This window comes from Gadus macrocephalus, chromosome 21 (assembly GCF_031168955.1).
Source record: "Gadus macrocephalus chromosome 21, ASM3116895v1".
Classification (NCBI taxonomy): Eukaryota; Metazoa; Chordata; class Actinopteri; order Gadiformes; family Gadidae; genus Gadus; species Gadus macrocephalus.
In genome coordinates, this window is record NC_082402.1 from 10,399,764 (window position 1) to 10,425,655 (window position 25,892).

General features: G+C 42.3%; 3 protein-coding genes across 5 annotated transcripts; 2 read left to right on the top strand and 1 right to left on the bottom strand.

Moving 5' to 3' along the window:
- The first annotated feature begins 279 nt into the window (after nucleotides 1-279).
- On the top strand, nucleotides 280-5,667 carry pbk (PDZ binding kinase). Its single transcript, XM_060041202.1, has 7 exons — nucleotides 280-431; nucleotides 636-797; nucleotides 1,100-1,245; nucleotides 1,780-1,949; nucleotides 2,282-2,411; nucleotides 3,415-3,618; nucleotides 5,104-5,667. Exons 2-7 carry the CDS (start codon nucleotides 637-639, stop codon nucleotides 5,316-5,318), a joined length of 1,026 nt encoding a protein of 341 aa, XP_059897185.1. The 5' UTR covers nucleotides 280-431; nucleotide 636; the 3' UTR covers nucleotides 5,319-5,667.
- Nucleotides 5,637-16,709, bottom strand: esco2 (establishment of sister chromatid cohesion N-acetyltransferase 2). Of its 3 annotated transcripts, none has more exons than XM_060041201.1 (15): nucleotides 16,570-16,709; nucleotides 15,199-15,287; nucleotides 14,732-14,883; nucleotides 13,959-14,262; nucleotides 13,204-13,501; nucleotides 12,684-12,814; nucleotides 12,474-12,585; nucleotides 10,464-10,539; nucleotides 10,265-10,307; nucleotides 9,936-10,089; nucleotides 9,295-9,426; nucleotides 8,863-8,952; nucleotides 8,360-8,503; nucleotides 7,424-7,608; nucleotides 5,637-6,854 (listed from the first exon to the last, which is right to left on the bottom strand). In XM_060041201.1, exons 2-15 carry the CDS (start codon nucleotides 15,249-15,251, stop codon nucleotides 6,722-6,724), a joined length of 2,007 nt encoding a protein of 668 aa, XP_059897184.1. In that variant the 5' UTR covers nucleotides 15,252-15,287; nucleotides 16,570-16,709; the 3' UTR covers nucleotides 5,637-6,721. The 3 variants fall into 3 exon arrangements, with proteins under 3 accessions (XP_059897184.1, XP_059897182.1, XP_059897183.1); XM_060041199.1 differs by having other exon boundaries at nucleotides 10,464-10,542; XM_060041200.1 differs by having other exon boundaries at nucleotides 10,464-10,542; nucleotides 12,684-12,811; nucleotides 16,570-16,708.
- ccdc25 (coiled-coil domain containing 25) lies at nucleotides 16,693-20,460 on the top strand. Its single transcript, XM_060041203.1, has 9 exons — nucleotides 16,693-16,956; nucleotides 17,150-17,197; nucleotides 17,304-17,343; nucleotides 17,471-17,522; nucleotides 17,676-17,751; nucleotides 17,964-18,067; nucleotides 18,346-18,548; nucleotides 18,776-18,821; nucleotides 19,420-20,460. Exons 1-9 carry the CDS (start codon nucleotides 16,932-16,934, stop codon nucleotides 19,447-19,449), a joined length of 624 nt encoding a protein of 207 aa, XP_059897186.1. The 5' UTR covers nucleotides 16,693-16,931; the 3' UTR covers nucleotides 19,450-20,460.
- Nucleotides 20,461-25,892: the final 5,432 nt, after the last annotated feature.

The window sequence follows — 25,892 nt, forward strand, 5'->3', positions numbered from 1 at the left end:
TGTGGTCCACTTGGATTATGTCACTACATGTTTGGCAAGTTTTGTTTTTTTTGGTACCCCAAAATTACAACAAAAAAGAGGACTTAATTTACTCGGCCCTAATAGAGAGGGGCCAAAACGTGATGAAATAAAGAAATAAAACACATTTATTTATATACACACAAGCATTCATAAACGTAAGAGCAAACATACGAAAAAAAACAAAAAAATATATAAATGAATGCGACCAGTTGGTTTCATTCAACTCTCGGCTGACCTCTGCTGGCAACACTTTGCTAGTTTTCTCTTCGACTCTGCCGTCCAGTTTGTTCATTTGCGGCATCCGTACATCCAGTATCCGACGTAAAACTTTCAAAATAGCTTTTGAATGTTCGGCGCGAATTTCACTGCAAGAACTCGTGTCGTTCACAGGCACCAACACAATAACAGAGGTAAATGGACTTTATAAATTTGTCTGTTAACTGATGCAACAGCGTTATAATAACATTTCACACACACACACCAGCTAAACTCGCATTCAAATACAGTTATGAATCCGCTAGCATAGACGCTACAGCATCGCTTTGCTAAATTTAACTGCCAGCTCTCTCAAATCCCAACGTTTGCTCAAATATACTTTTTTTTTCAACTCACAGAATGGAGCGGCCTTCCCAAAATAGAGATGATCCTTCGTTTAAGACCCCGATACGTGTCCGGACCAAAAGCTCTGTGTCCGGCAGCCCGATCTCCATCCCCACCTCGCCGTTCATGAAGAAGCTTGGCGTCGGGACTGGCGTCAACGTCTACCTCATGAACAGGTACTAGATGTTCTCTCCTCAAACGTCCCTTCATCCGCCACACTGTTCCACACACACCATGCACTGCTCATCTTCAAAAGATCAGCCCTGTTGCAGACACCATCAGACTCTTTGCTATCAGAGTCTACTTGGATTCCTGTTGTGTATCACCTTTGTGCAAATGTGTCCCTCTATCCAAAGTGCTCCATTAAAGATGTATTTTAGATGGTAGTGATAGGTTGTCTAACATAAAAGTACTGTGCTGTAAATTGTCCACCTCTCTCCCACATCTGTACTCTGAACCTATTATGTCATTGTTTTAGGGTAACGTTAGGCAAGTTGAATGCTTCACCGTGGGCAGTGAAGAAAATAAACACCAAATGCGCTGGCAAGCAGTTGAATGTTTACCAGGATCGACTTAACGAGGAGGCAAAGATCCTGAAAGGCATCCATCATCCAAACATAGTTGGTAAGGCCATACAGACACGAACTCTAAGAACAACGCAATCTAGATCTTGGTATGAAACTAATGTCAGTCTACATTGTGGACAATGGAAGAAAAATACTCGGTTCATTTTACTTTATATATTCCAGATAGGAAATACAGATGTTACAGCAGCAGTAAATAATAAGGGGATCACAGCAGCAGTAATTACAGGACAATAAGGTTAAAAGGAATTATAAATGAGAAAATTAAAAATAAAAATAGTACCCGAACATCACAGAGACACAGTTCAGGTAGACATATCGACAGCATATGTTGCATTGTTAAATGTAGCATATGTACATTATTGTCCATTGTACATTCTTGTCCAATGCAGCAATTAGCAATGCAGCATTATTGTCCAATGTACATGAATGTCCAAAGATGTCTAGAAGTAGGACATGATGATGTCTTTAGACCAGAGCAACAACACCCATGATAGTTGATCATTCAAAATTCATATGATTAACGGTGATGTTATCGATGACTGATATCCTTTGGTTGTTTGTTCCCTTTCAGGCTTCCGTGCTTTCACCACAGCCAAGGACGGGACCAATTGCCTGGCCATGGAGTACGGAGGCGAGCAGTCACTCAACGACCTGATTGAGAAGAGGAAGGCGGAGGGCCTGCAGGCCTTCCCTGCTGCCACCATAGAGCAGGTGGCACTGCACCTGGCTCGAGGCCTGCAGGTAAAGCCCTGAATGTCACTTTCATGAATGACTCATTGTGACTTCCATATGCTGATTGTTGCTCCTATTCAATATCTTTGTGTAAAGAAGTTTTGTTCTAAAAGAGGTACAAATATATAATTAACAAAAATACTATTGGTAAGTTGTATTAATGTAGTTGGGAAAATGGTAGTGGTTATTTTGAGAAGAGCCTGAAGACTATTCAGAAAACATCTCATGCACATTCATGTGAATGTCATACGATGTCATTTTTTTTTTTACACCAATTTTAGTAGAAGTAGCTGTGTATTTGCTTAGCTTGTGTGTCTATGATGTACCATTCTGTCTGACAGTACCTCCACAATGAGAAGAAGATGCTCCACGGGGACATGAAGTCCTGCAACGTGGTGATCCGGGGCGACTTTGAGACGATTAAGATCTGCGATGTGGGCGTGTCACTCCGGCTGGACGAGACCATGAAAGGTAGCGAGGGCTTTGATGGAGAGCACGGAGAGGCACTGTGAGGCGGCACTGTGGTGGTCAACAACAGCAGATCCTAATGGGCCGTATTGCTTACTGCTTGATGCGGGCACCAAGCACTCTTGCTCAACAGTAAAGGTTTCGGTTAAATATCAATAATTTGTCTTAATATAGACGCTTGTGCCCGTTATTCGTAGTTATTTGTATCATTAGGTATAATTCACAATATGAATGAATTTTCATTAGGGAATCAAATTGGAGTTTATTACGTTGCCATGTACAATGGTTTTATTGTGTGGTGTGCTATTCATATGAATTGTCCTTCATTCCTGCTTGTGTTGAAAGGAATAAGGAACTGCAGGCCTATAGGACAAATCAATGCTGGTACTGGTGGTTCTCTGAAAAAAGGATATTAAGTAGGCTTGTAAGATGTATCCTACGAGACTCTTCCATACTTGGCTTGTTGGAGTATTCAGGTGGCATCAATTAGGCTTTTCAGTTTGCGAATTGGATTAAAATAGGGACTGAAGACACAGGACGACCCAGTGGCCATAGTATCTTTGAACAGATCTACGCAAATGGGGTCTACTCGTCATATGGACGGGCTTATGTTGTGTTTATAGTGCCTCTAGTTTGTCTGTATGTGTTTTTGTTTCTGTATGAATGATGGACTGTTGGAAGACAGGACTTGGCCTAGACATTAAAGCGTATTCAAGGGTTTACAATGGCTGCCTTTGTTTTGATTGCAAGCTTGTGTTTTACTCATTTAGTTGAGCTGCTCTGTAATGCGCACATGATGGCAACAGTTGTGATTTTTCTCTTTGTAGATACCTCAATCTAATTGCATTCATCCTCCGCTTGATTCATACATGGAATAAATGGGGACCAGATCTTGGCCTATTTGTGTCAATACATCACCAACGGCGTAAATGCTAGGCTAAGCATGCATCTCCTTGTCTCTCTCTCTCTCTCTCTCTCTCTCTCTCTCCCTCCCTCCCCCCTCCAGTGGCTGACCCAAAGGCACAGTACATCGGCACAGAGCCCTGGAACCCGAAGGAGGCCATGGAGGAAGAAGGGGAGATCACAGACAAGGCAGACATCTTTGCCTACGGCCTGACCCTGTGGGAGATGATGACCCTGGCCATGCCCCACGTGGACATGCTGGATGTAGATGTGGATGATGAGGAGGAGGAGGATACAGGGGACGACGGTGAGAGCACCAATAGCACCATGGGATATCAGCCGAAATGGTCTTGGGCAGTGATGTTTAAGAGGAGAGAAGTGAATGTTTGTATCGGGACTGCGGTCTCATCGGGCCGCGTCATACTATCATAGACTGGAGACCACCCTGGGAGAGTTTTCTCTATGGGAATGAGACGTATGTTGTTCCAAGCTTTATATTTGAAATTCTTTTCGTATCCTGCAGAATGAGAGTTCACTTATTATTTCAGAATTGTTGTAAATAATGCCCACAATTGTGGTGGTCATCATATTTATGGCTTGCTGTTTTTTCCCCAGAAACCAATTTAACCCCCGGTTTGTACATGTGTATATACAGTCAGGTCCATAAGTATTGGGACATCGACACAATTCTAATCTTTTTGGCTCTATACACCACCACAATGGATTTGAAATGAAACGAACAAGATGTGCTTTAACTGCAGACTTTCAGCTTTAATTTGAGGATATTAACATCCAATTCAGGTGAACGGTGTAGGAATAACAACAGTTTGTATATGTGCCTACCACTTTTTAAGGGACCAAAAGTAATGGGACAAATTAACAATCATAAATCAAACTTTCACTTTTTAATACTTGGTTGCAAATCCTTTGCAGTCAATTACAGCCTGAAGTCTGGAACGCATAGACATCACCCAGATGCTGAGTTTCATCCCTGGTGATGCTCTGCCAGGCCTCTACTGCAACTGTCTTCAGTTCCTGCTTGTTCTTGGGGCATTTTCCCTTCAGTTTGGTCTTCAGCCAGTGAAATGCATGCTCAATTGGATTCAGGTCAGGTGATTGACTTGGCCATTGCATAACATTTCACTTTTTTGCCTTGGTTGCTTTCGCAGTATGCTTCGGGTCATTGTCCATCTGCACTGTGAAGTGCCGTCCAATGAGTTCTGAAACATTTGGCTGAATATGAGCAGATAATATTGCCCGAAACACTTCAGAATTCATCCTGCTGCTTTTGTCAGCAGTCACATCATCAATAAATGCAAGGGAACCAGTTCCATTGGCAGCCATACATGCCCACGCCATGACACTGCCACCACCATGCTTCACTGATGAGGTGGTATACTTTGGATCATGAGCAGTTCCTTTCCTTCTCCACTCTTCTCTTCCCATCACTCTGGTACAAGTTGATCTTTGTCTCATCTGTCCATAGGATGTTGTTCCAGAACTGTGAAGGCTTTTTTAGATGTTGTTTGGCAAACTCTAATCTGGCCTTCCTGTTTTGAGGCTCACCAATGGTTTACATCTTGTAGTGAACCCTCTTTATTCACTCTGGTGAAGTCTTCTCTTGATAGTTGACTCTGACACACAGACACCTACCTCCTGGGGAGTGTTCTTGATCTGGCCAACTGTTGAGAAGGGTGTTTTCTTCACCAGGGAAAGAATTCCCAATATCTATGGATCTGACTGTATGTCCTAGTCATTGCCTGCCTCCTCTGTGCCCTCTCTCCGCCCCCAGGCGAGTCTGAGGAGGAAAGCTTCGACGTGGACTCCTACTACGAGCGGCTGGGCACGCGGCCGGGGCTGGACGTGGACGTCCTGGGGACCGCCTACCGCCGCATGGTGGAGCTCTTCTGCCTGTGCACGGAGCAGGACCCCACGCACCGCCCGTCAGCCGCCCAGATCGTCCAGGCCCTCGAGATCAACAGCGAGTCCCTCGACCTGGATGGATGATGCTAGGACAGATGGGTTGGGGTCTTTTGGTTTATCTTAGGCTGGTAGTCACCATCAGATTTTCCTTGTTTATTTACATTTCCCTCTAGATTCTTTCTCACCTGGCAACACTATGTTCAAAACCCATGAGTCAGGGGAAAGAGTCGAAATGCAAGCTTTATCAGAGGTGGCGAAAAATGATTGCAATATGTTGTTTTCATTGACTGTTATAAGTGTCTGTCCATTATACTGTCCCCTTTCTGTGCATGTTTTTCTACATGTTCCTACATACTTTTTCCAATTATCTTTCACCGAGATCTCACAGTAAGACGTATGCACTGTAATAAGGTGAATTTTAATTTAAAAGAAAAATCTGAAGCAAAACTGTGTTTGTCTACTTGCTAATAGGTTTGCAAAGATGCAGAACATTGTATAGCAAAGGTCAACAGAACAGCGAACTATTCAAATATTACTAACAGAACAATAAATCGTAAATGGAATATATGCATGGTTGACCCCCTCTATAGAAAGTTCAGTGCATGTAATGCCTCTTAACCATGTAATGATCATAAGCTCTCTGGAAACGACCTGAAAGGAAACACAAATGTTAGTGGTGGTTATGATGGCCTGTACCATTGGAATCTGGACTCTGCTTTCATGAGTTTCTGGCTACCATGAAATGGTATGCAGTATGCACAGATAAGAACATAACTTGTGTTGCTAGTCTTATTTGATAAACAGGGTGCAACGGGATACTCTCGCATGATATTTAAACACCCCTGTTAAGTTTTGAATAGATGTTGCCACTAACTGTCGTTTGTGCATTGAAAGACAACCGGTACTTTGTGGTTCCACCCAATTCTAAATTGTTATAAACAATGGGATTTATTAAACCTATATTTATACACTCAAACACGTTTAACAGTCGTGTTTACCGTCAAACACTGCTAATCATTCTGAAATGCTAATCGTTCACTTTTTCAGAAGTGCATAAACACGGTCAAACAAAGTGTAAGTAACATTGAACAAAATCACTCAAAAATAATACTTAAACTTTCAAAGAATAAAAAAAAATGATAATTCACAAGGAGAAATATAGTAAGGAAGGAAATATGAAGATTCTTGAATAAGTAATAAAAAGAACATCTGTACATTTCAGTAAGAAAATAGGGCAGTACAGATTAATTATATATTTTTTAACTACTTTCTTTTAACTTAACCTTTTAACAGTACAAACAATATTGTTAAATCTAAGTCCATTTACTCAGCAGGGCATATAATTTGTCAACTGCCATAAAAGATCTGACTTGGAACAGGAGAACGAGATCCATAATTTAACAAAGTCCTTCAAACGTCAACAAACACCCTCCCCAACATCCCATGAGCAGGTCAACACAAGCGTTCCACTGCATCCCCAACACTCCTCAAGTGAGGAAGTTGTAGACGAGGAAGGTTGGTGTGTCGCAGTACTGCGTGGCAAACTGTTTCCCGTCCGGTGTGGGGTCAGAGAAGGCGATTTCGTCCTTGGTAAGAGGACTGCCGTATATGAAGGTGCTCCTGAAACAGAAACAAAAAGCCCCAGAGGGGGAAGACATCAGGTTATTGGCAAGCCGTAAGTTGCAACCCTATTCTTTTTGGAAATGTGTTGCGTATGCAAAAATTGCTTCCATTAAGGATTTCATTGAACACTACGCTATGATATTCATTTTGCAATGTCTGCCAACCATCATGGCTATATACATCAACACACGAATGTTACTGTCAAACCGTGAACAGCTATTCTGCTTTAGCAACAAACCTAACCAGTATATTTTTTGTGCTAGTTTTACAAATACTATCAAAATTGACAACCCACTCAAAATCGCAAGCAAAATATAACAGCAATCTGTCCGCTATTAGTGAGTGAAATTTTCTGTGGCTTGGTGACACCACAAGTGGGAGTGTCCACCTAGATGTATGATGCATAGATACACCTACCAGTTGCTACAGTCCATAGTCATAAAATACAGCCTTTCAGAAACCATTATTCCAAAAAACCCAAACATCACAAACAGTGCAGCGCTTTACTCCCCCTTAACAGAGTAACTAGGATGTAGTTGCTCAAGATGGAGGAGGGAGGGTATTACCGGACGGTGTCCAGCAGGCGTGAGGCGATGCCCTTCCGGCGGGCCAGGCTGAAGACCCAGATGCGGCTGACCCCGCACATGGCGTTCTCTGGGCTGGTGGAGCAACACCAGGCGCGGTGGTGCTCCATGAAGTCCTCCCGGGTCATGTCTTTGGGGGTCTGGGGCACGGCCAGCACGCGGTACGCCTAGGTGGATGGAGTAAAGTGGAATGCATGGTTACTGGGGCTGCAACTTACCATTATTTACATAGTCCAATAATCGTAACGATCACAGGTTATACAATGGCATACATAATAGCAAATGCCATAACAATTTACCGGAGTCCAACATGGTTTCTTAAATGTGCTTGCTATTATTGGACAAGCAGCCAGGAAAAGCATTGCTATTCCTGAACCATTAACCAAATACTTGAATTGAACCACAACATTAAGCAGCAAATGTTTATTTCTTTGTACTTGATAAATTACTTCAACGATTAAAGGGGACATATTATACCACCAGGTTTGACTGTGATTAGCCATTACAAGCCGTTTTGAAAATGTGCAGCTTCTGACATCACAGGTGGGCGTGTCCACCTAGATGTGTGCTGGAGAGATCAGTCTACCAGCCTACCCAGTGGACTGTAGCAAACGTTGCTTATCTATCCGTCATACATCTAGGTGGACACGCCCACCTGTGATGTCAGAAGCTGCACATTTTCAAAACGGCTTGTAATGGCTAATCACACTCACACCTGGTAGTATAATATGTCCCCTTTAATCAATTATCCAAATTAGATTTGATTAATCTTCCGTCAGTAGACCAATCTTTTCATCCCTAGTTCCTTGCCTGACTTATTCCAGAACCTATGACCGCAGTGAAAAGTAATATATAATATCTATAAAAAATTATCTATTCCCCCTTCACTTGCTATTGTACAGTGTTGTCGTGTCCTACCTGTCGTATGTTCTGGGCGATGAGGCAGCCCACCACGAGGCGCTCGTTGTTGATGAACAGGTAGGTCTTGGCCTTGGTGGGACAGTTGAGGGCCACCTGCTGGAAGCCCAGCTCGTTGTCCGCTACGCGCCGCACCTCCTCGGCCTGGGGTGACACACACACACACACACACACACACACACACACAGTAAGAAGGTGGCATGAAGGGACTCAAGTCACAAACCCAGAGTGGCTTCATTAATACATTAAGCAGGAAACACTGGGACAGAAGTCATCAATACAGTATAGTCATTATCGCTGTATTGGCCTTAAAATCTGTGATATCGATGCTCCGTTATCCTCCTTTGGAAAAGATACCCAATTTCAAAAGAGTCCATTTAAAAAGAGTCCTTCATTAAAAAAAAGGTATTTGCAATGAGTTGCACTTGAAACATGACACAAAACCCATTATTAAATCAGGGGATGTATGAATAATGACACTATGTTGTTTTTAATGAACACACCTTCTTGAGAGCGTACTTGGGGTCACCGGGCATCACCAGGATGATCTTGCCATCCCAGAACTCTGCCACCACCCGCTCCTTCTTCCAGCCCTGCAGCAGACAACCGCATGCTGGGGGGTTAGATGGTCTACACAGAGGGCAAATGGAAACCCTGAAGAAAATATAAATGCAATAGCGTAACACTCTCTATAAGATGTACTTCATTAAATCCAGGGTGGAAAATTAGGTATGGCTCCTCCGCCCAACAGCAGCACTTACAATTATTTGTGGCTTTAAGTGGCTACAAAGAAAAGCATCTGCTTAACTACTAAATTTACTGTGAAGTGTAATTATTCTCATCATGAAGATTTAAGGTTGCTTCTGGTGTACCAGACTTGTGACTGGGTACAATCAGCCCTAGCGCCCCCTCATGGCGGTGGAAGGGCAACGCACCACAAACTTGATGCTGTCGAGGAAGCGCTGGTGGAACTGGTTGTGCTGGAACTTGTCCTCTGGGCTGTCTGCACTGTACACCATCCCACAGGACTCGCAGCTGGCTGCCCCGAACTCCTTCTGACCCGCATCCTGGGGGGAGGGGGGGATAAAAGAGACATGAGATACTCGCAATACTGAAGGGCGAGTGGGAATGGGGGGAGGAGAATTAACGTTAAAGGATGGCGATAACATTTGGATTTAAGCGTTGGGCACGCACACGGCTATGTAAATGTATGCTTGTGCAGCAAGTTTTTTTAAAACTCGATCCCTAAAATGCTGTGTGTTTTCCAGGTTGCGGTATTTACATGAAACATGTGCCAGGGATGAAAATAAATATAGGAAAATCGTCAAATGAAACCTGTTGGAAAGAGAAAGTGGACTGCAACACATCACCCTCCTCATCAATGCACAACCATTATCCAACCAGCCAGTGTCGACAAAAACATGTTTTCTAGCTTTGGTTTATTTTCAGGTGCTCTGGTGCAACTGTATTGGTGCGATGAAATCCGAAACCCAACACAAAATCCAAGTGTGCCGATCTTCACCAAGCCAACCTTTGAAATGAAACGTATGTCAACACTTGATGAAGGAATACATACAATAATGAGCTGGTCGTCGTCGTCCTGCATCTGCCTCTTGCGTCGCACGCTACGCTCCCTGGGCAGCGAGGAGGCGGCAGGCTGCAGCGCCACCGCGGTGCCAGCCGTGTCGCTGCGTGCTGCGGGGGACTTCAGAGCCAACAGCTTCAGTGACCTGAAAGATATGGTAACAATTAGACTCATCAATCAATCCAACAATTGTCTCTTCGGAGGAAAAAGCCACAGAACAGTTGGGAGGATTCTGATTTGGACAAAAATGATGGCAGCAATCTGCAGGAAAATGTTTACGCCTTAAGAGGTAGATACGACGAGGAGCCTAATTCGCTGACCTTTTTGCAGATGAGCCAAAGATGGGATACACGGTTGAAGTTTCTGATGGGGAAAAGTTTCAATATCAGCAATGTTGACGGAAACCTTGAAATCCCAATAAGACCACCAAAGAGTCATGGTCATAGCTCTGAAATATCCAAGGGCATCACTGCGGTTTCAAAAAAGCAAAACAAAAGGTTTAATCAAATCGTAGTTTACCAGGGACTGGGCTGCAGATACCAGCAGAAGGGTTCCCATCACTGTGGTCAAAGACGGGGGCTGAGCAGTCATCATCCTCCTCAAGACATTCATTTAAAAAAGGAAAATATAACAATTACTATGGGCAAGAGGTGCAATAATAATAACAGATAGTGAAAAACGGTCATCAAACCTGTGTCATCAAAACCTCATCCAGTCAACATGTTTCTTCAACATAGGAACATAGAAAAAATACGTTCTAAGGAATTGTAAGACTTACCCTACCTGGCATTGTTTAGATGTCGTTAGTGGCTGCATTATAGAAGCCACTAAACTGGCCAAAAATCCAAGTTTATCTACCTCAGGGTTTCCCCAGGTTTGATCAACCCAAATGTAAGACTTTTTTTAGACTTTTTTAAGACCACTTCAATGAAAATTAAGACCTACATCGCACCCATTAAGCAGTCGTAAAACGCGGTCGTGCATATGTTATTCATGTTTTTTTGGAACATATGAAACATTCATGTCAATACATTAATGAATGTGCCAAAGGATAACTCACCAATCAAAGAGCCAAACTGAGGGCCTAACTCAAAGTCTAGAGGCCTGATGTCTCTTAAGACCATGTACCCAGAAATGATAATAAAATATTAAAAAAACTATACACAAAGTGATGGTGTGAAAGTGTAGCTGTATTTTTGGTTTAAATATCAAACTTTCAACACACAATATAAAATATAAACAAACAAACTCTTTTCAAATTGCTGTAGTTTCTCAGCATTCAAATTTCCTCAACCATTTCAATGAATCCACCACTTGCCTCGTTGACCTCTTTTACTAACTCCTTCGTAATGTATGGAGCCAGCCCGAACCCTAACCCTAACCCGTCCACAGACATGGTGACTAATGTATGATAGTAAGCATTATTGGCCCTTAACACTAATGTTCGGAAACAACACTGCCTCAAAAGGATATTGGCCTAAGCAACACCAGTAGAGGCTATACTTTTCCCTGAACTTTTAAACGTTGCAAACGTGCAAAAACATAATTATATATTTATGTGGCATTCAGTCCAATGCTTAAAATATATCTGTGGCATTCAGTAGGCCAATGCTGTGGTAAAGTGTGTAAAGTATGACCAAGTGTTTCTTTTTGTTCAATAGATAGAACTTTATCAATCCCCTGTAGGAGAAATTTGTTAATGTTTGTCCCTATAAAACAATAATGGCAACAAAAAAAAAAATACAAAACATGACGGTAACTCTAAAGTCAAACCGTCCAATCTGAAGGCTCTACTTAACCACTCCCCCTACTCACTTCCAGCAATGCAAAGCGAACAGAACTGAGGTGGGGAGGGCGTAGCTTAAGTAGTTTGTGACCGACCCAGAGGAACGCAACGCAAATTCAATGTGAACATGTATGAGGCTTTAATAAAATCCCGGACGATTTTGAAATTCCGTCCGGACACATTAACATTTATAAGTGTCTCAAAAAGAGGGCATGTCTGGGCAAAAGAGCACGTCTGGTCACCCTTCGTAAGGGGAACCCATTTGATTCCTACCTGTTCCACTGTTAATTAGTGGCGCAAGTTGGTGGGCGCTATCCTGGTAATTTCTCTGTGTGAGAAATACGAAGTGTGGCGTGTGAGCGTGTGCATGGGTCGAATTGCGTGTCTCACGCCGAATGCGTGAGACTTGAGAGCCCTGCTTCCCCATGATGTGGCGTCTCCTCTCGACTGATTATGTTTGTTGAGATTGCCGGCGCGAAAACCCAAAGTATTGTTCGCGCATACTCCAATAAATGAGACGTTCTCTGACGTTACGCAAAACCCCGATACGCAAAACGCCCCCTATTTTCCCCTTGTGTTACAGTCCGGTTGACTACGAAAACATATCCTAGTAGGAAATTTAAGACCATCTTTAAAAAATTAAGACTTGGGTAACGCAATTTAAGACTTTTTAAGGCCTTAATTTAGGAACATGAAATTTAAGACATTTTTTTGACTTTTAAGACCCCGCGGCTACCCTGTACCTGTGTGTTGGTGCTTGAGGCTGTGGGCGCCGGACTGGCTGTCGGGGACCTCCACAAAATGAGCTTGATTTCCTTGGTTATTCCGTATTTCTGAGAAAGCACATCAGGTGAACTGGTGGTTGAGAAAGAGACAGATATTACTTAGACAATGCATTGATCCTCTACAGGTGTATTATGTGAGAGCACATTCAGCTCGAGACATGCAGGCACCTTGGAAGCCCCGGGGACCCCGGTGGGCTCAGGTCAGAGTCGGCCCAGTCCAGCGGGTCGTACTTGTCTCTGTTTCCCTCCTTGCTGACCCCATGGCCTGCTCCGTTTTCGCCTGGCGGTGTGAAGCTCTGCTGATGGGAAACCAGACCCAAGACATATGTGTTTTTTTTTAAGAATGTAGTGACGCACACACACACACACACACATTGAATTACCCCCTGTATTTATTTATATAAGTAAATTGTTCCTCTGGCCAATTTTGTAAGAGACTAATCCAGTATATGAGTGCATACAAAGATACAGTTTCAGTTTCAATTCACTATCAGCACAATTGTGCTCGTAAACAGTCCACTGAATTCGGATCTGATTCAGTTTGAAAAGAAGAATCTTCAATGTCATTACGTCATCTCAAGCACTGACAGCTCAGAGTTTGAGAACTCAGGGCAGGCCCGGTAATACGTTTATGAAGGGTTCCATTGATCCACTACCCATTAGGAGCTACTAACGAGCCTTCTCTTACCGCTTCAGCTACTTTCTGCCACGGGCGCTCAGGAGAGAGCGTTTGGTCGGGGGCCACAGCGTCCTGCTTGGGCCTCTTTGCCTCAGTCTTTGGCGGGGCCACGGTGGCCTTGCTCTGGGCTGGGGCCGGCTTAGACCTGGGGGTGGCCTTCTTGTACATGGAGGTGGGCCTCTTGCCCGTGCTAAAGAAGGCGGCGCCCACAAAGAGCTTGGGCTTGATCTTCACACTACTGAAGATGATGTTGATGCTATTCTTAGGCTCTGTGGGTTTGACCGACGACGTTGGCACCAGAACAGCACTGTCCAATAAAGAATACATCAAAATAAATTAAACAACGGTGAATAATAAATAAAAATCGATTCACATGACATTCAAAATTCTTATTTTTCCAATACTCTGAAGTTTTTAAAATCTGAAAAACGACATTATCTTATACACAAACACTTTACTCTGCTTTCATGCCGTAATTTGCTACATCACCTTTCTTAGCGACAGCGGACTGAAGTAGATCCTGAAATTAGCAACCCTATTTACTGAATCAGCAATGATTTTTTAATTCAATCGTGATCCCTATAAATCGAGATCGAAACGCGAGATACCAAAAGATACACCATCTGTAATATCATATCAGCATGATACATGCAACACCGCAACCATCTCATCTTATTTGAAAGCATATAATAATGGACTTTGAAACAAACAAAAACAGATATTTATTTAGGGAGTGTGACAGATATATAGAATGAGTTTCAAACCTGCTGCTCAGATTCTTCAGAGAGATCCTCTTGGGAGGGGCCATGTAGCTCTTCATGGCCCTCTTGACGTCGCTGGCCGACGCCGTCCCCTTCTTCCTCTGCTTTGCGCCCACGCTGGGCTTTGGCTTCTTGGCCACCTGCTGCTTGGGAGGAGGAGGAGGCGGAGGAAGAGCGGGCGCAGCAGAGACGCCCTTGAGCTCCTTCACCAGCTTCCTCTCCAGGGGGGTGAGGTAGAGGGGCTTCTGCGTGCCGTAGAAGGAGCTAGCCACCATGCCGCGTTTCCGGGGAGATTTAGCTGGGGAGCCTTGAGGAAGGTAGAGGAGTAGGTCAGGTTAGTAACTGTCTGAACCATCAAAAGGCACCGATACTCCATAGAAATAATAATAATGGATTGAATTTATATAGCGCTTTCCTAGACACTCAACGACGCTTTAACAGGGAAGGGGGAACCTCACTAACCACCACCAGTGTGTAGCACCCACTTTGGTAACACCAGCTGTACTGTCGGATAGCAAAGCTCAAGTGACTAATGTGCATCACATTAGTCACAACCAATCATTGCCAATCATTTCATTGCAGCAGCAGCAGTGCACAGGTCTATTCTAGCAAAGTCCACGACCATGTCGTCGTCGTCGTCGTCGTCGTCCCCCCCCCCCCCCGCCGGCAGGGGCGGACCACACATTGCTACCTGTTCTGTGGGAAACACTGTACAGGCCGCAACTAGAGAGGTTGGTTACCGTGCAGCACCCTGTGCCCATGATGTACCCGCCTACCTGGTGGAGAGTGCATGGGTTTCCGCGGGGAGGGGCTGTTTTCCTTTCCTGGTGTGATGGGCTGACTCTTCCTCACGGGGGACTGCCGGAGCCTGGTCGACCTCTGCTTCACAGGGGAAGCCTGCCTCGCCTCTCCTCTCTTAGCCGTCAGACTTAAGGAAAGAAAGTCCATTTAAATACGAGTATGAGAATATTGGGAGTAAAAATGCCGGTCAATTCTCTAGGTTCCCCTGCTCAGGGTGTTAGGGGAATTGACATGGTCTCAACTGAAGCTTTAGAGAACTTTGGTTATATATAGAAAATATACATAGAAATATACAGATGAATTGCTAAACAGTCAAAAAAAATTACGCACAAGCTTATGAATGGCTAAGTTCAGTAAAATATCAAGGATGATTAAGGTTAAGGTTAGGCATTGTAAGTTCAAAAGGTCAAGTACAAGGCATAGTCCGGTTGGAAAGGCTCACCTGGCCAGGTCAACGGAAGAGTGTTTCCGCTTCCTAGTGGTTTGAGGCATCATTTTAACAAGCCCCACGTCTACTCACAACCGAAACACCTACAATAAAAACAGCAATTATAAACTTACGGATATCAAGCATGAATGGGAAAGCAAAAGACACATATTCAAAAGTACGAAGTAAATAACATAACAGGCCTGACATACGACGCTGAATTTGGCATCCGATTCGCAGCATCCGATTCGGCAGCTGGTCCACTTTAAATCGGTCCTGATTGAAAACCACTACACCTAGACTCTTCAAATCTGGACAAAATTTTCACAGTGAGGCTATACATTATATAAAACATAGTTACAGATTTGTGAAACCTTTTTTTTATTTGTGAAAATGCAATACAGGCTAATTTTAATGCTTTTTAGGGGTCCAGACTGCATTAGAACGGGTCCTGATTGAAAACCACTACACCTAGACTCTTCAAATCTGGACTAAATGATCACAGTGAGGCTATATATTATGTAAAACATAATTTCAGATTTGTGAAACCTTTTTTCTATTTGTGAAAATGCAATACAGGCTAATTGTAATGCTTTTTAGGGGTCCAGACTGCATTAGAACGGGTCCTGATTGAAAACCACTACACCTAGACTCTTCAAATCTGGACTAAATGATCACAGTGAGGCTATACATTATGTAAAACATAGTTTCAGATTTGTGAAACCTTTACCCTATTTGTGAAAATGCAATACAGGCTCATTTAGGGGTCCAGACCGCATTGCATTTTCACAAATAGGGTAAAGGTTTCAAAAATCTGAAACTATGTTTTACATAATGTATAGCCTCACTGTGATAATGTAGTCCAGATTTGAAGAATATAGGTGTAGTGGTTTTCAATCAGGACCGATTTGAAGATTCTAAGTGGTTTTCAAGCCGAATCGGATGCTTCGAATCGGATGCCAACTTCAGCGTCGTGCCTGACATTGCATTTTAAACTAGCTTCGTAAGTATCCAGACTAAATATTAATATTTTCTAACGAATACTATAGCGTTCATAATGTGACCTTCATGCTACGTGTGGAGTCGAACACCACTGGTGAGCTAGCTCCAGGTCCCTAGGCTAATTGGCGGGATGACTCAAAACCATCTAACACACACAACGAAGTGTACAAACGAAAGAGCATCACCAACTAAAAGCATTGGCGCTACATATACTAATACATTGAATACAAGTTTTATACAAAAAGGCTTGCCAGATCCTTGGCGCGTTAACGTTTCATGTCAATCAACTGTTACCTAAGTTAGCGCCACAATCACTCAAAGTGCATTAAGACGCGCAAAAACGAAATAATCGATTAGTATGGTGTGAATGGAAAAGCATTTGACCTATTATGAGAACTCCTTATAGTCGAGCGCAAGACACATATATCCAGACAGTATAGTGGTTCTCTGCAGGTATCCTGCAGCCTCCTGACTTCTAATCACAACTTGCCTTCAATGTTTTGAAGCGCGCGCGTTCAGAGCTGTGCAGAGGAAGTCTGTCATCAGAGTTTGTAAACAACTTCCGGGGTCACGTTGACGTGCGAAACACACACCGTGGATCCGACAGGGTTGGAGCTCTATGGGCTGAAGTTATTGCAATTTTTTTATTATGAATACACAAAATTAGTGCTTCCACATAAAAAGTATTAATACTTAATATAAACCGTCGTGTCGTCGTCAAAAAGTTTGCCTCATTTTTACTCAAGATGGTGTTTTATTTTCTAAGTGCCGGTAGGTAATGTCAAAGACAGCTAACTAGCCATAGGGAAAAGAGCTTCAGTGACTAGTCAGACTGCAGGGAAATTTGAATAAAAGGGAATGCTGTAATTTAATAATATTTGGGTATGCCATTTATTAAATGCAGCTTATGTTTACAAAATGAATTGCGGCATGATAATAACAACGTTTTTTGTACTCTCTTTAGTGGTGAACCCTGCCTACACAATCTATATGGGAAAGGACAAATACGAAAGTAAATATAGCTTCCTATTGTATTCTTATGTCAAAGCGTAACCTTTTGTGTGATAATACAATAGCTTTAGTTCTTCCTGTAACGTGAACCTGTTATCTTTAAACAGATGAAGACCTAATCAAGTATGGATGGCCTGAGGACATTTGGTAAGAGATTTACATTATGTTTTTTGGAAGGAAGTGACGTGTTTTATGTATTTTCAAATGTTATACCCAGGGGTATATTTAGTCTTTTCTTAGACTGTTGCTAAACAGTCATTGTTTTTGGATCTAGGTTTCATGTGGATAAACTGTCTTCTGCGCACGTGTACCTGAGGATGCAGAAGGTGACAAGACCAAATATACAGTGAAAATAAAATGTAGATGATGATGATGATACTTGTAGTGGTGATACTTTACTATAGATCATTCTCATTTACATTACTGTTAAGTTCCCTTTATCATTTAATGATTAATTAGATGTTTTGTTTTTCTTCAAGGGTCTAACCATCGATGACATTCCCAAGGAGGTGTTGATTGACTGTGCACAGCTTGTGAAAAACAACAGTATCCAAGGTGAAAATATAAAATGGGGATCGACCACATTTTGAACTTAACTTGGCTTTAGTTTAATGTTGTTACAGCTGCCCTTTCTTTTTGATGGAGTTTGCAGAATAATATATGAGAAAGCACTGTTATGTCGCCCCAGCTCATAATATTTTATTGATGAGGGTAACGGATATCTCTTAGCCCTACACTGCTGACTATGGGGTTTATATGCATCGCAGGCTGTAAGATGAACAACATCAACGTTGTGTACACACCGTGGGCCAACCTGAAGAAGACTGGAGAGATGGACGTGGGACAGATCGGCTTCTTCCGACAGAAAGAGGTCAGTCGAGGCGGTTGCAATGATTATGGTTTCACAAGAGATGGCCCTGTCTCTTATGTCTTGTTTTCTCGTAGTCTAAACATGACACTCTTAACCGACGCTTTTTGTCCCCATCTGATTCACCGCACCATATTCTAGCTTTAATTCGCGTCCGTCTTCCCCTTGCATGTCAAAACAACTTATTTTACTGAATTACTGAACCCATAATGGGCTGTTGTCATTTGTCAACACCATCACATCAAAACTGTTCAACTGTGCTCGCCGCATCCCGGCAACAGGTGAAGCTGGTGTCTGTGGAGAAGAAGATCAACGAGATCGTCAACAGACTGGAGAAGACGAAGGACGAGCGCCACCCGGACCTGGCGGCGGAGCGGGCCGCCCGTGACCAGGAGGAGCGCAACGAGAAGAAGGCCGTGCTCCAGGAGACGAAGAAACGCGAGAAGGACGAGGTGAAGAAGAAGAAGGAGGTGGAGGAACTCAGGTGGGCATGTGGCGACGAGAGGCGCGCCGTTGTCGTGGTTGTTGTTGTTGTTGCTGTAAGCTGAAACAATGACTCATGGGCTTCTCTGTCCCGTTTGAATTTGATTGATGCTTTTGATAGATGCCTGTTGTTTTTTTCAAAAGCTTAACTTTAACAGAAAAGTACAGCTAAATAATATATTCTGAAGAAACAATGTGCTTTAATTTGAAATGTTTCCTCTTTGGCAGGAATTACACTTCCCTCATGACGGGTGACAACATGACAACAAATGAGGTAAGACTTTTAATATCTATCCCTTTTTGAAGTAAAGACTGTATTTCAGTATTCAAGCTATTGTGTATTATTCCTGTATATAATTTAAGAATGATATAAAATATTGCCCTTCCGGTCTAAAAGCATTTGTTTGGGTCAAATAACCGTATGTGAGTATTTAACTGTACTATTTCCACTCTAAAATAATTAGGCTCTCGACAAAAAAGCAATTACGCATGGATAGGGATTTGCCCACTTCATCTTTCATACATTTATCGTTTCATTTCTGGCCACGGTGAAGAGCCCATGGAGCAGGCCGATGATGGACTATCTTCTTTAGTATTATAGAGATCCACAAATGCCCCTAAATTAGTGGTGAGAAGTCATTTCCCTGCCCTCATGCAGAATCACCAACAAGGAACCGTGAATGCAAGCACAGGTGTAGGCGCCCCTGTGTATACACCCACGGCCATAGAGGCTAGGACAGAGCAGGATAAATCACAGTCAACGTTGATTCGCAAGAGTGCATATTATTAAACCTTCATAGAGAGCTTAGCGTTGCAACAAGGACCCCTTGAGCTTGAACCCAAACATCACTTTGTTTTTGTGTCTTCTGCAGGAGGCTTACGATTCTGACGATTTTATGTAAAGCGCTGTGCACCACGCGAGACGGGAACCACCCCACTTGAGGAATCAACAAAACCCATTGTTGGGGCACTCCCCCACCTGCTCTGCCCAACGGTGCATGGACATCGTACAAAGACCAACCGATACTTTTTCCAGCTGGACACTTGCAGCAGCAATAGAGCCAAGGTCAGAGAGGGACAGCGTTCGAGACCCTGGTCTGTCGGCTCACTGGCTCAGACATCAAAGAAAAAGCATCTTGTTGGACCCACATAGGAGATGGCACTCTATAAAGCAACACAGGCGAGCTTGTTTGACACAGGGCTGATGTCAGTGCCTAACCAACAGGCCAATTTGAATGGCCTTTTGGTTAGACGCAAACTACAATAAAATGATTCATCCACCATCTTATTGATGCATAGACACACACAATAGGTGTTAGTGACCCTCCTGGCCTCAAATCATTTTAATTTATAGATGATTTGCATGTTGAGCTCGCATTTCAAAATAAACTTAAAACATCTGACGTAAAGATTAGAATAAAACTGCTTTGGTGTTCTCCTTCTCATTGTCAATTTCCTCCGGCCGCAAGTCAGGTAATTTGTTTTTTTATTTTTCAAATACAATTTTAGAGAAAGCGTAGAAATACAATTGTTTCACACACTTCAAACATTTCATAGAAAAAATAGACGCTCAGTCACAAGAGATGCATTTTAGAGTTTCAAATAAAAGTCATAAACATAACAGAGAAGGAACCAAATCTTTCCTCTCATGCCTTATCAGAGAACCACCAATGTAGCCATATTTATTGATTAACCTTAGCTGCTCCATCATATAGTATAGTAACTCATGTGTAAAACCAAGGAACTCTGTTGTGGTTATGTGTGGACTCACAGATCCAAGTCCAATGACCTCCGTCCGTCAGATGGCTACTTACGTATACGTACATGCGCTCTGGAAAGCTGGTGGAACTACTTTCTCGCATTTTCATCTGCTTGTGTCTGTGCCAAAAAATAAAACCTACCAATTCAACGTATGTAAATGTTTGGAAATGAATTGTCCTTTGAGCAGCCAGGTTTTACAACAGTATCTCAAAAGTATCTTGAGTTTTTTTATTTATGATTTTTTTTCCGTCTACCGATGTGTTGAGGGTCCAGGCATTATACGTTTTTTCCTGTCCTTGTAGAGATGGCAAGAACCATATTCCTGTATCCACAAAGCCATAGTTTGAATAGGTAGCAGCTTTCCCAGTTTGCTTCCTGGTTTGAATTTGTTGACGCAATTGATTGTGTGTTTACCTATATTTCATAAATGCTACGTTATCTTCAGGGTTTATTGGTGGCTCGGCAGCCCAAGGCACACAGTTTATTGATTGGATTCTTGGAAAAATCTAATGATCTTTCTCTCTGGGCCCTAGTACAGATTAGTTATTGATTAACATGAATAAAACCACCCAAATGGTCAAATTACAGGAACAGAAAGTTACTTTACCCTATTATTGTTGTGTGTAAACGGTCCATTAGACGGATAACATTCCTTATCTCGCTGCAGACGCCCTCAAAAGTTAACCGAACACATAACTTTATGTGTTCAGCAGATGGTAAGGACTTAGACGCTTATGCAAGAATACAACTTGGTGACAGGTTTCAACAAACAACAACTCAACTTGGATTCTCTTTTAGACAATAATTAGGATTTAAGCTGGGTTGTAGGCAGCACAAAGTATGGTGAATCGCTCTGTTTGTCTCCCCACTAATCCTAGCTTGGGCTGTGTGAGCAACCTCAAGACAGCCGAGTTTCCATTGTTGAAAATGGGTTTAATGCTTGAATTTGACTCCTAATGAACCCAGAGCTTCAACATTTTCCGGGAATTATAGGGCTTTATTTGTGTATGTCTAAATATTTTGGATGGAATTTACATTTTGTTACGTTGCTATGGAACGCAATTGCATACCGTTCGTTTGCTGTTTCCGTTTCACTGAAGAGTGTAAACAGTTTTCTTTTGCCATTTTCTGTGATAGGCATGCCAAAATAAATTTTGTCTCATCCAACACATTGCTGCTTTGAACCACCAGGGGGTGCAAAGAGTCTTTTGCATTTGACTAAAGACAGAAAAGACAGGAGGGTTTTAAAGCATGTACAATGTCTTAAGATAAACAAAAGCATGTAAGAAGTTTATCTTATGTCTAAAATGAGATATATTTCTATGAACAAGCTCTGGAATAACAGTTCTTTATTTTGCTACTAATGTCACCCTTTTTAATGAAGTTATAATGGGTAACTACATGCAAAGATGAAAGTCAAAATAACATCCGGAATTTGCTTCGCCATTGTCCCTGTTTGTGACTGAGGATTAATGGAGTCCACTTGCTATTTCGGTCTGCCTCTCGAGACTTTTGTGCATGGAAAAAGTGTATACAGAAACAACCCTGGCCCATATTGGTGTTTGTCAGTGTGTATCAGAGTATTTATTAGCATTGCCTTCCATTGCTCCAAATAAATACAGTGCTTTAGGGCATGTCGACACATTCTGTAAAGAGAGGATTATTCTCTACTAAAATGTATTCACAATCACAACTAAAATGTTTTAATATGAATTTGTTGAGGTCCCGTGTTCTGGACGGGTTAATGCCTACTTCCTAAGACTGATCAACCATGGATGTTATTTCCACCGCATTTTTATGCATGATGTGTCCCTGAAGTCTCACGTGGTAAATTTGCTGTCTGTCATCGCCACTTAACCTTTTTGAGTGCGGAGGGTACGAACGAAGTATGCTTTGTAAGGCTGGCCGCCTTCAACTTCAATTGGTGTTTTTAATGTGTTTTTTATGGTGCTCTCTTGATTCCCTTCCTAGGTGATTATACATGATGATTTTACGTTAACAAGCCTATTAACCTCTGGAAAGAAGGTAAACCAAGCATAACTTTGTGCTTCTTGGGCTTTACTGATGACTTTAAAACCAAAATAAGTCAAGGGCTTCTTAGATTCGCTAAGATCCACTTTGCTAGCAGAAGTCGTACAAAACTGTCTCCAAATGCAATATCAAATGCTGTACTTTTCCCAAAGGGCAAAAGGCTACACCAATCAACCAGGGTAATGGTGTTGGTGGTGGCAGTGGGCATGTCCTAGCAGTCAAGCGGACCGAATTGGGAGAGAGGGAGCTTGTGGTGAGCATTTCCAGCTCGGTTGCTGACATTTATTTCCATATTTATGGGGAGAAGTGACGAGATGTCCTTCCAAACACCCATAACTTGCCATACCTCGTATGTTACACATGTGGGTGTGTGCGTGAGATCCAGACTTGGCTCTAGAATTCTGCCGGCCTCCTTAATAATGTTCGTCATTTTCAGCAGAAGGCAAACACTTTCTGCACGTTAAAGGGTGTATTTCCCACAATGCAAGGTAGAAAACCTCCAAAAAGCACAGCAATAGCAGGAGAATGAATGAAATGCATCATATTTCTAGTCAATAATTAAATGAGTCTCTGTCCTCTGTTACAATTTCAGATCAACTATAGATGAAAATTATTGGTCACTGCCTATTTCTACTGCAACTATTTAAGTACAGTTCAAGTCCCACATATATATATATATATATATATATATACATATATGCAAACCACCGAATGATTGAATACTAGGAAGACTGTGTAACATGAGTTTGAATGAATAGCTGCAGAGCAGCACACAATGGCTGTGTTGGAGCCTTGTTACAGGAAAATATCCCAACCAGTGCTCCACCGTTGGGAAACGTTTCACCTGCCCCCGGCACAGGAGTAAGAAAGGCTTTCATTCTCCGGTGCAGGGCGGGGATACCTGGCAAGTCCAGTGGAGAACTTGAGTGGAGTGGAACCTTTTATAGTCTGACTCCTTGTCCATCCTTCTGTCCGGCTGGTTTTTTCGCCAGTTTAAAGCAGCATGCACGGATTCAAAGTCAAATGTATATACACAAAATCTGTGTATATACATTTGTACAAATATTTTCTGATTCTGTGTGTGGATAGAATAAATAACAGTCAAACGTAGGAAGGTGGTCAGTGGGAAGTCATCCACGGTTTAGTCCGTAAGAACGAAAGAGAGTGGAGGTCTTAGTCAGCAATCTTGAAAAGAAATGCTTCCAGTCACAATAACATCTTCCACCCTTTTAGCGGTCAGGTCACACACAGAAGATGGAAATAACATCTACCACCCATGTCGTGGTCACGGTAACATCTGCTGGCGGTTGAACAGGCTAGGAGGGACCACACACACACACACACACACACACACACACACACACACACACACACACACACACACACACACACACACACACACACACACACACACACACACACACACACACACACACACACACACACACACACACAGGCCAAAGAACAGACATGGGTCAGCAGAGTATAAGTGACCATATCTGTGTTAACCACATCTCTTCCTTGCTCAATAAAAGACGATGTGCACTTACTAATCTTGAATGTGATTACAAGAGTGATTGCTGTGTGTGTGTGTGTGTGTGTGTGTGTGTGTGTGTGTGTGTGTGTGTGTGTGTGTGTGTGTGTGTGTGTGTGTGTGTGTGTGTGTGTGTGTGTGTGTGTGTGTGTGTGTGTGTCTGGGGGGGGGGTCATTTGCATAAATCATTCAAAGTAATCTTATCAGTAAAGGGTATAGGCAAGTATTGCAAGGTACTCTGTCTGAAATTAACATCAAACTGAATCATCCTTTTTCAAGTCGAATCGCACTGAATCATTTGAAACATAAAACATTGTTGCTGTATCATATCATCATAGCCATATATCTATATGCATATCGAATCTTGTGGGTACATGTATGTTTGTCATAGCTGTATTATTGTTGTCAAGATACAGATAACGTTTCTTTGGCATATCTCCTTTTTTTACTTTGTGGAGATGATAAAAGGCAGTGCAAAAAAATCGAAATACAGTCACGCAGACAGACAGAAATGCTGTAAATATCTCAGCGGTTTATTCTGAATAGTGCTTGCCAAGCAGCCTTTCCAGGGCACGCAAAGATGTTTTCCACCTTCAGAATCGGGAATCCTTTTGTTATGATTAATGATCCTTGATTCAGCATTACAGATCATTTGAGAACAACTATCAATCATTTTCCCGAAAATATTCTTATTGCTTTTCTTGACAAATCCATGTGTGTGTGTGTGTGTGTGTGTTAGCTGCAAGCGCATGCGTGTTTTTGATTGCATGGGCATGAAGCACATCTGTGTGTGTGTATATTAACATGCATATTTGTGAATGTGAATGTGCTTGTATATGTCTGGAATCGTTCTGCTTCATGTGCTTGCTTGTGTGTGACAAGGCACCAATGTATGATTGTGTTTGATATGCTCAGATCACACAGTTGTTTGTACTGAAGAGAACCAGGTCTGGAAAAATGTCTTATAGTTCATTTAAAATGCAATTTGTGGTTCCTTCTTTGGATCTGTCAATGGATCAGTGTGCATGTCGCTGTCTTGGTGGAAATTCCTTTGGGGTACAAGAAATGAACTTACTTTTAAATATTACAATGAGGATTGTTGAATGAAGGTATCTGGTTGGTTTAGATAGCGTGTAGGTTTGGGTTTGGTGTAATAAAAGTCAGGGGTCTGGCATCTATTTCAGATATGTTTTCCCCATAATGTGCTGGGCAAACATGTCACTGTCAGTTTGTGTGTGTCTGAGAAAATCCCATGTGTGGGTTAGGGTTAGGGTTAGTGTCTCTGTGTGGTCTACCATGTCAATTTTCGTATAAAGTGGGTTTAATTTGTGTGTGGGGCATAATTCCAGTCTACATTCAGACAAGTTATTTTGGGGAGGTCATTTGACCTTCTGCATAAGAGTCCTGAGATAGATGAGAAAGTGTTGACATTGTCTGCTATTGATTGATTTGAATGGGACTGGTACCACTGACTACACGAACAAAGCACAAGTTCTCTATCAATCACAGATAAGAGGCTACTTGGAGCTAGGGCTATCTGCCTCATGCCTTGTTCTTATATTTATATGTACAAATATATATTTACAATTGTATTTAACGGTCTTTGAATTATAATATATTGCCACTTGCGCTACTAGGATTATTACTATCCTATACTATTACTATTTTTTTTTTTATGTGATCTGCTGTACTGCCTTTATTTCCACCAGGGGATAAATAAATTACCTGTCCGTCTATTTCTTTAGAACAGATGAGAAATCTCTTTGTACAGAAAGGAAATACCCAAGGCTTAGTCATGAGGTAGTTAACATATCAAATATGCTGTGATGCATGAGAAAAGAAAGCAACCGTACATCAGAAGCAGGAAACGTGGATGTCAATTCCAGATGGATCTATTCCAGTGGTAACCTGGCCCTCAAAGTGTACGTTTGTTACCGTCTGTGTCAATGTTGGAAGGTGTACTTGCGTTGGTTCGTCTCTGCAGTATACAGTATATCTTATCTGTAACTGTGATATTTA